The 13,350-nt window shown below is 42.2% G+C and overlaps 1 protein-coding gene across 3 annotated transcripts in view; it reads left to right on the top strand.

Moving 5' to 3' along the window:
- Positions 1-13,350, top strand: part of LOC105465162 (sprouty related EVH1 domain containing 2) — a 126,249-nt gene that overhangs the window by 81,082 nt on the left and 31,817 nt on the right. For all 3 annotated transcript variants that reach the window (XM_011713436.3, XM_011713437.3, XM_071076828.1), the window contains exon 2: positions 9,066-9,243. In XM_011713436.3, coding sequence (XP_011711738.1) covers positions 9,066-9,243 — 178 coding nt within the window. The remainder of the gene's footprint in view (positions 1-9,065; positions 9,244-13,350) is intronic.

Below are 13,350 nucleotides of genomic sequence, written 5' to 3'. Positions count from 1 at the left end.
CCCTTGACTAGGGACAGCTGGGCAGAGCATCCATTCCACTCCCAAGGATGTCTGCAAGGCAGGTGCAAGATAATGTGCCAGAATGTGCAGTATACATGCTGCTCTGGCTCTGGTGACCTGAAAGTGTAAGGTAGCACTCAGAGATGGGGAAATACTTATATTTAAATTAGGATTTAACGTCAGTGATAAGTTAAATCTGTATTATCTAAATATTAAATCTATAATATTCTCCTTTAAACTGAGGTTTAAAGGAAAGTATAGAGGCACATAGCATGCTAAATCAGCACCGTATGTTAAACAAGGTATGGGCATATATTTTGAATCAGAATTGCTCACTTATAAAAATAGGAATTCACAGCTTATTTTTAAAGAAGTATTTCTGTATTAAAATTTCATTAGGAAAACTAAAATACTAGAGGTCCAAGCCTAGCAAACTTTGACTTGTTAGTACTGGTTCTGAAGAATGATTGATAAATTATTAAGTTTAATAATCATTTATATGCTGACCAGTATCTTCCGTGATAATGGAGGAAACGGCCTCTTTTAATATGTGCACTGGAAAATAGCGTGTGGGTGAGAGGTTTATTTATATGCTTCGGTGTAGCTAGGTAGCATGAACAACAACAAAGATGCTCGGCTTATCCAAGGCATGAGGAGGGACATGCCCCTTACCTCCTCTTCAGGAGAGGGTAGAACTTGGACACAGAGGGCGCTAGTGACCTTGCAGGACAGCAGAACTTACTGGCTTTACTCACAGATTCTGAGCCCAACAGAGTGGAGAAGGAAAACCTATTTATCCCCCTTCTGAGGCTTCTGCACATAAGCAGGACCCCTGGCTTTTAGCCTAATTGGTTTCTGTATGAAGGTTATATCCCCAGTCATTGTAAAGCAAAGACCACCACCGCCACCTCCTATACACAGCTTTTAGGTACCATGTTTGTATAAGTGTTCCATTCCTAAAAGTCATTGCATGCCATTTAAAAAATACATAAGTTGATAATGAAGATAACATATTTTTAAAAATCAAAGCTGGCTGGGCCTGGTGGCTCACGCCTGTAATCCCAGTGGATGCTGAGGCAGGTGGATCATTTGAGGCCAAGAGTTTGAGACCAGCCTGGTCAATATGCCGAAACCCCATCTCAACTAAAAATACAAAAATTAGCCAGGCGTGGTGGAGCACACCTGTAATCCCAGCTACTCAGGAGGCTGAGGCAGGAGAATTGCTCAAACCTGGGAGGCAGAGGTTGCAGTGAGCTGAGATCGCGTCACTGCACTCCAGCCTGGACGACAAGAGCAAACCTCCGTCTCAAAAACAAAACAAAACAACAAAAAACCAAAGCTATGTTGTAGTCCTCTTTTTTTTTTTTTTTTTTTTTGAGACAGAGTCTCGCTCTGTCACCCAGGCTGGAGTACAGTGGTGTGATCTCAGCTCACTGCAAGCTCCGCCTCCCGGATTCAAGCCATTCTCCTGCCTCAGCCTCCTGAGTAGCTGGGACTACAGGCGCCCGCCACCACGCCCGGCTAATTTTTTGTATTTTTAGCAGAGACGGGGTTTCACCATGTTAGCCAGGATGGTCTCAAACTTCTGACCTCGTGATCCACCCAACTCAGCCTCCCAAAGTGCTGAGATTACAGGCTTGAGCCACCGCGCCCGGCTGCTATGTTGTAGTCCTCTAAGGGTAGGAGTTACTCTGCATGAGCAAGATTAGCTACAGCACCTCAGAAAAGCAGGGACACAGTGAAGAGCCTGTTTAGTCCTCTTGGTAAATGTGGTCAGAGCATAGTGCCCTGGCACTGTGAGCTCACATGAAAGTGTTAGTCCCTGTTTAAGTACATGGGTTCTTTTACTAGCAGATACTTTGAAGCTGGAGTAGGGCAGTTTCAAAGGTACTCTCTATTGAGTGTATTCGTTGGCTGATTTCACTGATGTTAAATAACTGTGGAGAAGCCTTTTGTTAAGTGATCTTAGCCCACTTTTCACCTTCCCTAATTCTTATATCATGCAAACTGGTTCCCTTTATGAAACAAACAATGCTCAGAAAATCTCTTCTCTGCCTCACAGTGCCTGCTCATCCGTGTTTGAGAGAAGAGCTGATGGCCTTTGCCAAAATTAGCTACTGCGAGATCTGGCATCTTTGGATCGAGTCTTTCTACTGTGGGCATTAATGAGCTTTCGTTAACACTGTTTTCTGTAATGGCCTAACCTAACCACACAAACAGTACATATTTTGGTAGTTAACACAAAGGCCTTATTTTCTGGGCCATTATAGCGTGTAGAGCAAGTGTTCTACCTTCAGGGGCTTGTACAGAGCAGAAAATCATGTTACCACCATGCATAAAATTACGTTATGTTAACTTTCCTTGCCCATAAAGTTCAGAATATATAAACTTCCAAAACCAGGGCAGTCCGCTTTCAAAAAATTATTGAGTAGCTGATACTTAAGACAGCACCCACAAAACAAAACCACCACCTGACTTAACAAATAGAAAGTATGACCAGTACCCTCAGTTTCTCAACACATTTGATTCTACTGAAGTATTTTGTTGATTTTTTAAAAAAGATAACTAGTTATATATATTTTATATTCACATATAGTTCATACACACATATGTAATATTTTAAACATATAATTCGATGAAATCAAAGAGCCTGTATAAATCTATAAGCACGAGGAAGACCGGGGGCGGGGGATGTGATTAAAATAAAGTGAATGTGCCTGGCTCCCTGCAAGAAGTTGGTGTTATATTTGGCTCAGTTGGCGTCTGGGAGTTGGGCTGAAGAGGCTGGGATCTTGGCTAATCCCTCTCAAGGTCTGGTGAAGTGGAGAAGAGGCTGGGAGGAAGTGAATCTAATGTTGAGCATAATGGAGAGATAAAGGAGCCGTGTAATCAGATAAGGGTTGGCTGTGGGAAGTATTTATGGGGGAGGTAAAAGTCCCAGTCTCCATCCCTGAAAGAAACCGATGGGGAAGGGCAGGAGCAGAGGGCCAGCTCACAGACAGTGGACGGCATTATTTTCCTCTACAGGTATGCCTACAGTGGACAACTAAACCTGGTCTTTATAAACCTAACCTCTCATGACAGTTGCTGGAGGTCCATGTCAAATTTCCTCCTACTGTCAAGAGCCTGACAGCTTCCCTGCCCCTCCACTCTCTGATCGCTAGAAAGGGCAGGCATTCGAAACCTACTCCTCAGTGGCCAGGGAAGCTGGTGTTTCAAAGACCTGTTTCTGTCACTGAGGTAGGCTTTCAGCAAAAATGATGATGATTGCAATTTACCAAATGTCTGAATCTGTAACACTGCTTTCAGCCAGCAGGGTGAATCCCCTATTCATTTTGCAAAGGAGGAAACCGAAGCTCAAAAAGAGGTTTCTTCAGCTCCTGAGAGGACTGGGTGACTTCGGGGCCGCCTGGCCCTGGAGCACACATTCTTTGTGAGACCCGGTGCTGCCTCGCCGTCATCTCCTCCAGTTCCTTGGTTTACATCTGTTAACGTGGCCCAGACAGGGCCTGCTTTGAAACTGGAGAACACTTAGAACATAAAGGCTGAGGTCTAAAACTTTTCTGTGGAGATGCTAATCCAGTTTTGAAAGCGTTTTTTTCTCTGCCTTCCTATCCTGCCTTACGATGTTACCTGCCTCTTTTGCATATTGCGTGATCCCGGGACAGGAAGTCCTGTTTTTACAAAAAGTCCACGTGTTGGGAACACAAAGCTTTTTCCATAAAGAAACCACATTTCAATGGAAGATCCTCAGTCCAGCCACTTTTGCCCATAACACACCTAAAGAATATGGTATTGAGCGCTGGCCGTCCAACACGATTTGTAATAACATTACTGGGGCTGTTCAGCTCAAATTCAGACACTCGGGCTTCATTCAGTTGGGGTTTGGACCCTTGGCTGGAGCTTCACTAGATCCACACCATTACAGCAGTTGTTAATTTCAGAAGCATTCTTTTAAAATGTTGTTATTTTTGACAATGATAGCATGTTTTGACATTTTTTTTTCTAAGGCATACCAGCAGCAGTTTCCTTGTGCAAATTTTTAAAACTAATCTGCCCTTGCCCTTCCTGCCCCATCCCCCCCACTAACAAACCCTGCATCTGTTTTAAACAGATGTTGTTTAATTCTTTCCAGAAAGAGCGGGAGGGAAGGTGGGAAGAGAGTTTCCTCCTTTATACCTTTTTGGTAGTGAAGTTCATTGTCATTTCTGTGCTGGGTGGGGTGAAGTGCCTGAGTAACGTAAATACACCGTGGATAGGAAGCAGTTGGCATGCAGCCATGCAGCTGGATTATCCAGACATCCTTCGCAGCTTTTAGTGCAGCACTTTATCCCCCGCCTTGTTTTAAATAGCCAGATGCCTCAGTTAATGCTGGCTGTCGGGGCTCTTGCCGGAGGAGACAAAGGGGGCTTCTGCCCCTGAGCCTCCCTTTCCCCAAATCCCATCACAGAGAAGTCTATACCCTGGAGAAGGCACTTGATAGGAGGCATTGAGGCAGGAAGGAGGAGGCCTCAGAGTGCAAGCAAAGGCTAGAGTTAACAGCCTTGTAGTCTGGACATAGAAGGGTATGGTATTTTTAAATTCTGTAATAAATGGGTACTTTTTGGAAATAAGTTTATGGCACTAACATAAGCAATGCAGACTTCTCTTTTTCATGTTTACTTAATCCCCTCAAAGAAACAGAGAACAGCACACAGCTGCAAAACAAAAAAAGTAAAAGCATGTTTTAACAAGAGGTGCACAGAGTTTCAGTTCTTCACCTTGGCCATCTCCTGTTGAGATGAACCCATAGTACACTCATAGAAGATTTGAGAAAGCTGTGTTGCACACTCGAGAATTAAAAGTCATAGGACCCTTAATTTTTTTTTTTTAAATAAATGGGATTGGGGGAAAAGGATATTCTCAAATTGTATGCAGTTCATCTAAATAAATGTTACAGAAGGTTCTTAATCTAAGGGAATATGCATGTTGAATCCTGAAATAGTTGGATTAGTCCTATATGTACATGTGTGTCCTATGATTTTTATATGTACTTCTACATGATTTTTTGATTTTTATGAATGGAAAAATACCGTGATCCCAATTTAGTAATTGTGGTTCATAAGTAAATAAGTATTGAACACTGTATATTTTTATAGGAATTCTGTTAGCTATAGATTTTTTTTTTTTTTTTTTTTTTTTTGAGATGGAGTTTTACTCTTGTTGCCCAAGGTAGAGTGCAGTGGCGTGATCTCAGCTCTGCCTCTGGGGTTCAAGCTATCCTCCTGCCTCAGCCTCCCAAGTAACTGGGACTACAGGCACCCACCATCAAGCCCAGCTAATTTTTTGTATTTTTAGTAGAGACGGGGTTTCACCATGTTGGCCAGGCTGGTCTCGAACTCCTGACCTCAGGTTATCTGCCCACCTCAGCCTCCCAAAGTGCTGGGATTACAGGCATGAGCCACTGCATCCAGCCTGCTATAGATAATTTTTTTAAAAACCTGTTTATATTGTGAATTTAGCCCTATTCATTCCGCAACATATTACATGTAAGACACCATTCTAGGCCCTAGGGATATAGAATTGAACAAAAAAGGCAAAGTTTCTGCTCCTGTAGAATTTATATTCTGGTAGGCAAGCAGATATTTTATTGAGCAAGCATTGATTTAGTAGCATATAGACAGCCAAAGCAGGGGGAGAAGATGTAAGAGGGGTAGAGGGTGCTATGCTGCTTTATATAGAGTGGGCAGGGAAGTCCTCTCTGAAATAACCTTGGACAGAGACTTAAGTGAAATAAGAGAATGAACCCAGTTGGTATGTGAGGAGTAGGGTTTGAACAGAAGAAATAGCAAGTGCAAAGGCCCTGAGGTAGAAGGATGCTTAATATGGAGGCCAGTGGGACCAAACTGGAATGAACAAGAAGAGTAGTAGGATAAAAGGTCCAGATTTTGACTTCTGCTTGGTGATACCACTGGAGGGTTTGAGTAGAGTGATCTGACTTACCTTTCTATTTTCTGGGTGAAGTTGGGCAAACATGGAAGCAAGGATGCCAGTTAGAAGGCTATTGCAGCAATCTCAATGGAAGGTGATGACAGTTGGATCAGGTCAGTGTCAGTAGAAGTGGTAAAAAGTGGATCCTGGATATATTTTGAAGAGAGAACTAGAAGGATGAGGAGGTGTCAGGAACCAAGAGTTCAACCTGAAACATGTTGATTGTGGTACATATTAGACACCTATGTAGAGACTTTACATGGGCCCTTGGTTCTACTGGACTGAATCTCACAGAAGAGACCTGGATGGAAATGTGAATTTGGGAACTGTTGGTATGTAGAAGGTGTTTAAGTGGAGGAAGTTGGTCCTAACTTGGATCATGGATGACTTAACCACAGTTACAGGAGGAAGGGCAGAGAGAGTGCTGGTACAAAGCGTAGGCATGGTGGTGGGCACAGGCAAAAGGTCTCCTGTGATTTTGTCTATTTTCTCAGTGAAGCTAAAGCAACTTCATCCATCATCTGAGAGTGAGGGGGTAGGAGGCCGTGTAAAGTTGTCTTTGGGGGACAGATCAGGGAAATGTAGCAGGATGCCAGGTGGCACTTAAGGACTCACTCGAGAGTAGTGTTTATGGCTTTCAAACTAGTCCTATGAGCATAGTAGAGTGGGGTTTTTCCCTTGCACTATGTTCAGCAGCCTGGGTGGGGTTACGGAGTAGGTAGATGATAGGATTTAACTCCACTGGGGTCATGCCAGGCAATGGCAATAAGCAAGGGGAGGGGTAGAGAATCAGTTGAGGATGTGGCGTTTGGGGGAGGGCAAAAGTGGTCAAAACGATAGATTGTTGGCCCCAACAGGGTAAAGAATTATTAGAGTCTGGAGGGAGAGAGCTGCAAAGTTACGAGGTGGTCGGAGAGCAGGATGCTTACAATTGAGTTATGGAGGTGGTGCAGATGTTGGTAATGACAAGATTCACGGTTGACCTGGGCATGAACAGCTAAAGTTGGTTGTAAGACAAGGGCATTGGAAGGAAAGAGGCCCAGAAATTGAGAGGCCAGGGAATTGGAGGGATCCTCCGAGTCAATAATGAAATTATCAAGAATCGGGCCAGGGATCATGGTGGAGATATGGAGAGTCAGTGAGCCTGGTTGCTGAAGTCTTCAAAGGATGAAGGAAAGTGAGGTCTGTGGAAGACCGAAGAAGGGTTGTGAGGGGGGCATGGTCAGGGTGTGAGCTTCACACTGGAGGGAGGCTGAACAGTCTGCAGCAGTGGCAAGCACCATACCCACATCTCGGCCCAGCAGGGTGCAGTGGGGAGACAGAAATCAGCCCTGGGAGAATGGGCCACAGAGGCCCAGCCGAGAGTGCATTTTAATTTAGGTTAGGAAAGGGAAAGGAACTTATATGAGGTACCTAGAGTATCAGATTCATAGAGACAAGACAGTAGAATGGTGGGTGCCAGGGGCTAAGGGGTAGGGGAAGTGGGGAAGGGGGAGTTAGTATTTTTCATGGGTACAGAGTTTCAGTTTGGGATGATGAAAAGTTCTAGAGGTAGATGCGGGTGATGGTTGACCAACGGTGTGGGTATAATTAATGCCACTGAACTTGTATACTTAAAAGTGGTTAAAATGGGAAATTTTATACCATTCATATTTTACCGCAGTGAAAAAAAAAATGAAAGGAATGATCAGAGGAGGGGATGAGGAAGTAAAGGAATGGTAGACCTTGGAGTTGGGGTGCCAAGGGAGGTCAGTTGGGTGACAGTGGAGGGTTAGCCGTAGGGGGTCATGGAAAATCTGGTGGCTTTGCCTTTAGCGGTGAGTGAGGTGAGCAGGGCTATGGGGCACTACCTCCACGTCTCTGGCCAATTGCGGGGGCCAAGTTCTGAGTGCCCGGGCTGAGGGCGTCTTCCCTGAGGCCCAGGGAACGAGGGGGGTTCTTTGTTACTCTGCAGCTTTGTTTCCCGAGAATCTGTTATAACGCCTGGCATATGCAAGATGCAAATATATGTTTGAATGAGTAAAAATGAATTCTATCCAAAGAAAGAAAACAGCAAGTGAGAATGTAATGGCCTTGCCAAAAATCCAAATAAATTTCCCCCAAAAGTGATGAAGAATGAAAAGAAGCTAGAGTTGGTCTCTGGGGGAGAAAAAGGATTTTTGGCAAATGTACAGAAGAACTTATTGTGAAATTGAGGTTTTAGACTAGAAGAAATAAAATCATAAACAGAAGGCTACAAATGTGTAAAGGGTTATTGGAATTGAAATATTTTCCTACCTAGATATGTGATTTCATGGTGAATTTATGATTTGCAAGTAGATTATCCTATTTTATGCTAAATAAGATTCTTGACTTTATAAAATGTTAAAACTTGGTCATTCATTTTCAACTAATTTTAAAGAGTTGAAAACTTAATACCCTCTTAATGGGTTTGTGGTCTAGGTGCGGTGACTCATGCCTGTAATCCCAGCACTTTGGGAGGCCAAGGTGGGTGAATCACCTGAGGTCAGGAGTTCCAGACCAGCCTGCCAACATGGTGAAACTCCATGTCTACTAAAAATACCAAAAACTAACCAGGCATGGTGGCAGGTGCCTGTAATCCCAGCTACTTGGGAGGCTGAGTCAGGAGAATTACTCGAACCTAGGAGGCAGAGGTTGCAGTGAGCTGAGGTCATGCCATTGCACTCCAGCCTGGGCAACAAGAGCGAAACTCCGTCTCAAAAAAAAAAAAAAAAACGGAAAACCAAAATAGGCATGTGTCTTTCCAACCTAAAGATACTAAATTATAGAAATCAACTCATTTATCAATACTGACACCTAGAAACTGGAGAATATTATGCCTGTATAATCTTTTGATCACAAGTAATTTTTAATTACTAGGTATCTTTTTAAAAATGTACTTTTACATTGAGTTTAAGTGTTTTGTTTTTTCCCTAAAAGTTGAGAGGGATCACTTTTTAAGGTTGCCTCCAGGCATAGATTTCTTTCTATAAGTCCAAAAAAGTGCTGACTGGTGGTCACCTTGCATTGTGAAACGTGTTCTGCAACTACTAGACCATTGTCATGCCCCATTCTTCTTGTTGTTGTCGTTTTAGTGACAGCTATATTGTGCGTGTCAAGGCTGTGGTTATGACCAGAGATGACTCCAGCGGGGGATGGTTCCCACAGGAAGGAGGCGGGATCAGTCGTGTCGGGGTCTGTAAGGTCATGCACCCTGAAGGCAATGGACGAAGCGGCTTTCTCATCCATGGTGAACGACAGAAAGACAAACTGGTAATGGCAGACATACATCACGTGGGTTAAATTAGTGACAACTGCTTTATTTACGTTAAATCATAGTACTCTTTCCTTAACGTATTTTTTTCTTTCTTTCTCTGACTTCAAACTCTTGCAAAAGCTTCAAAAGTTAGAACCCCGGAGCTGGTGCCAAATTGCAAAATGTGACTGTCCTTTCCAGCAAAGTCTCTTTTGGCCACACGCTTTATCTGAGATGCTTAGAAGTATATTTGGCTGTTTTATTTGCATCTTTGGTTAAGATGTCTAACATTGTAAAAAGGTATTCAAAACAAAAGTGTACTCTTTTATTATTATGAATCACATTGTACTGAGCTGTGAAGTCAGTGTTTTAAAAATGTAGAGTTTATTCATGGAGCATGCCATTGAGGTTTGGATGGTGGCAGGTAAAATACAAAGGCAAGGTACCATCTGACATTAGGCTATTTATAAATAAATGTTTATCTAGCTTTTATTTCATGCCCTAATGAATAAAACATGCATGGAAAAAGAAAGTAAAAGTAGTGGTATCATACTTTGGTTTGTTTTTGTTTTTGTTTTTTGTTTTTTGTTTTGAGACAGAGTCTCGCTCTGTCACCCAGGCTGGAGTGCAGTGGCGCGATGTCGGCTCACTGCAAGCTCCGCCTCCCAGGTTCAAGCAGTTGTTCTGCTGAGTAACGGGACTACAGGTGTGCGCCACCACACCCAGCTAGTTTTTGTATCTTTAGTAGAGACAGGGTTTCACCATATTGACCAGGTTGGTCTCCAACTCCTGACCTGAGGTGATCCACCCACCTCGGCCTCCCAAAGTGCTGGGATTACGGGCATGAGCCACCGCGCCCAGCCCATACTTCTATAAATTATTATCCATGCTTATAGATAAATACTTTGGAGAGTAATCATCGTCTCCCAAGGGTGGGGGATTGATACTTCATAATATACAGTCTTGTGGAGGAACTCAAATGTTCAGTTCTATGTTATGAAGGAATCTATGGTAGGAAGGAAAATTGAACGTCCAAAATCTGTTTTAAATTAATGGCCTTAAACATGGAAGAACACTACTTCTATCTGTATTTGATCATGGAGTGTATACTCAGAAGCCAACAGATGATTCAGAATGTGCAGGATTGTGCAGGATCCCACAGAGAAAATGCAAAGACACCACAAGAATATGTCAGTGTTGCACTTGAGACCCTTTACAGCAGCATCTGTTGGGTTTTATGTGTTAAGTGTACAAATTTAATCTTCTTTTGCAAGCACTTCTTATAGTTTAAAAAATTTACAAAATAGATAAGACAGAACAATTTGTAAATGTTACATGTGGGTTAACAGAAATGTTATTTTCACATTTGATTTCATTTCTGAAAATTTGAAGGGAGAAGACAGCTAATTTTAAAAAGTGTTTGTTCAGGAAATACCGTATATAATAGTCGAATAATGAAAACATTCTTGTTTATAACATTTTTGCAATAAAAAGCAATGTAACTACATTACCAATAAAAAGTAAAATGACTACCATTTATCTAGCATTTACCAAGTACTAAGTACAATCCAGCCCTTCGGTTAGATCTGTCATTGTATCCTTACAGCAGCCTGTATAATTGTAATTGAAGAAATTATGATTCAGAAAGATTCCTTGTTCTTAGTGGCCTGTTTTGGGGGCCTGGAACCAGTATTTGATTCTCTTGTCACTCTGACCCCAAAACTGAACAACCACCCTTAGCCCTTTGATGTAATTTTCCCATTTTGTACTTTTTTAAATAAAAGACAGGATCTCACTTTGTTGCCCAGGCTGGCCTCCAACTCCTGAGCTTCAAATGGTCCTCCCACCTCATCCTCTGGAGTAGCTGGGGCTACAGACACATGCCACTGTGCCCAGCCATATTTTTAAACAGTCGTGTATCTCATTTATTTTGCCTTAAACATTCTCTTTCAAGACTATCATGAAACAGCATTGCCCTAACATTCTCATATGAAATTTTCCATGTTGCTGATATCAGTTCGATGTTTCATTATTTGACCACCTCCTTAGTGTCAAATATTAAGGTTCTTCCCCTCACCTCAGTGTTAGGAATACACCCGTGTGAATTTTCCACGTTTATTATATTTTTGGAATAATTTAGGAGGTCATGTTTGTATGACTTTTGATACATGTGCAAGGAGCTGCCACGGGTATTAGAATTTCCTTTAACACATTGAGGGATATAAAATATACATATATATAATATATGTATAAATACTTATTGCTTACTAATGAGATAAAATGTTTTTCTGTTTGTTAAACAGTTGTAACTGTGAATTAATTATCTGTTGATGTCCTTTGTATATTTACTTATCGGGGCCTTATTTTTCTCCTTGATGTGTATGCCCTCTTGCATAATAAAGATATGAATCTCCATCTGTCATATTTGCTGCAAGTATATTTTTATAATCTGTTGCTTGCCCTTTAGTTCTTATTTTTATATATAGAGAAATTTTTTCCACGTCTTTGGTCTTTTTGTTTTTAGGGTTATTCTGTGTTTTACCAGATTATCTTGTCTGAAGGGTTATGTTTTTAGAGCTACTTTTTCCTGGTATTTCTATGGTTTGTCGTAGAATACTTCAACCTAAAGTGGTCCTTTAGCTTGTCTAATCTGGTCACTTTGAAGACATCACTAGTGCATAGTAAACTTTCACCATTTGTTCCAGGTCCTTTAAGTAAATTAACCTCAGTTAAATTCCTACAACATTTTGAAGGAGGAAGATACTACTATTTCCACATTGTAGTGGGGAAACTCAATGCCCTAAGAAGTGAGCCACATCCTCGGCATGGGACGGGCAGTGTCACCAGCAGAGCCAGCGTTTGAGCTCATTTCTTTGCAAAATCAAGCCTGTCCCTTCACACTAACTCGGCATACTATTAGGGCAGTCCAGTCCTCTGTCCACCCCCACTGAGTCATGGACCAACTTATGTTGTTTGTTGCTAGTGTACACATAGATTGTGCTATCCTAAAAGTGTGCCTCATCCCCTCCCCCATCATGTTTCTCCATCTCCCCACCCCCTTTTCCTGTCCACTTTACATTCCTTGACTCCACACTTGTGGGCTTTTATATTCACTGGTACCTAAATCACACACCCATATGTCCTGTTGTACTTCTCTATCTTTGCATCCCTTACCTTGCCTGTTTCACACTCTGGGAAATCCTGGATTCCTGTACTGAGTGGTATTTAACCCTCCCCTCACCCATACCCAGCATATCCATGCCCATGCTTGCGCACGCACACACACACACACACACACACGAGCACACGCACACAGTCTCCCTCCCTCTCTCTCCCCCAACCCTCCACCCTCCCTCTCTCCCTCTCCTTCTCTCCTTAGAGATATGATAACTCTTCCTTTGGCCTCTCAAGCTTCTCTAATGCAACGCTAGTGCCCACTGGAGACTATGCACCCACATGGGAGCTCTGCAAATGTGGTGAGTTATTGAGGAACCCCCCTCTAAAAGGTGGAATGGCAAAGAAAAGATGAAGATTATTTTTAGGATATATTGGATGGATGGTATCAGAGTTCCCAGTATTCCAACTAGGGCATGAAGTGCTCTTTCTGCTAGAAACAGTGTTGTCAGTTTTTACAATGTAGTGCAGGTGTAGAATTCAGCACATCGTGGGAGTTTGTTTCGTTACATATTGAGGGCTGTGAACTTAACTACCATTGTTTCTATGGGAAAAGTCTCTGTTCCAGACACCCATTCACAAGTAGTTATTCAGATCATTTTTTAGTAAGCTGGGGACGGTCAAGCCTGAGAAATTATATGTAAATTAAAATTTTCTAAGTTGAATCTCATTTTAGATGGATTAAAGAAGTTTACTCCTTAAACAAATCTTGCAAGAAACCTCTTTATGGAGACTAAACCCAAAATCTAAGAGGTTGATCATTCCAGGCGTTGCCCATGTGTAGGTCAGTGAGCATTCTCACATAACATTTGGTGGGAATTTGAGCTGGCAAAGCTCTTTGAAAAGCAATTTGGCAGGATTTTAATTTTAAATGTGCATATCTTTTTACCTAGCAGTTCACATCTAGAACACTATCCTTTAGAAAAAGACTTAAACACACAGAGATTTAT

Source organism: Macaca nemestrina, chromosome 13, assembly GCF_043159975.1.
Source record: "Macaca nemestrina isolate mMacNem1 chromosome 13, mMacNem.hap1, whole genome shotgun sequence".
Lineage (NCBI taxonomy): Eukaryota > Metazoa > Chordata > Mammalia > Primates > Cercopithecidae > Macaca > Macaca nemestrina.
This window is presented reverse-complemented; position numbering and strand designations above follow the sequence as displayed.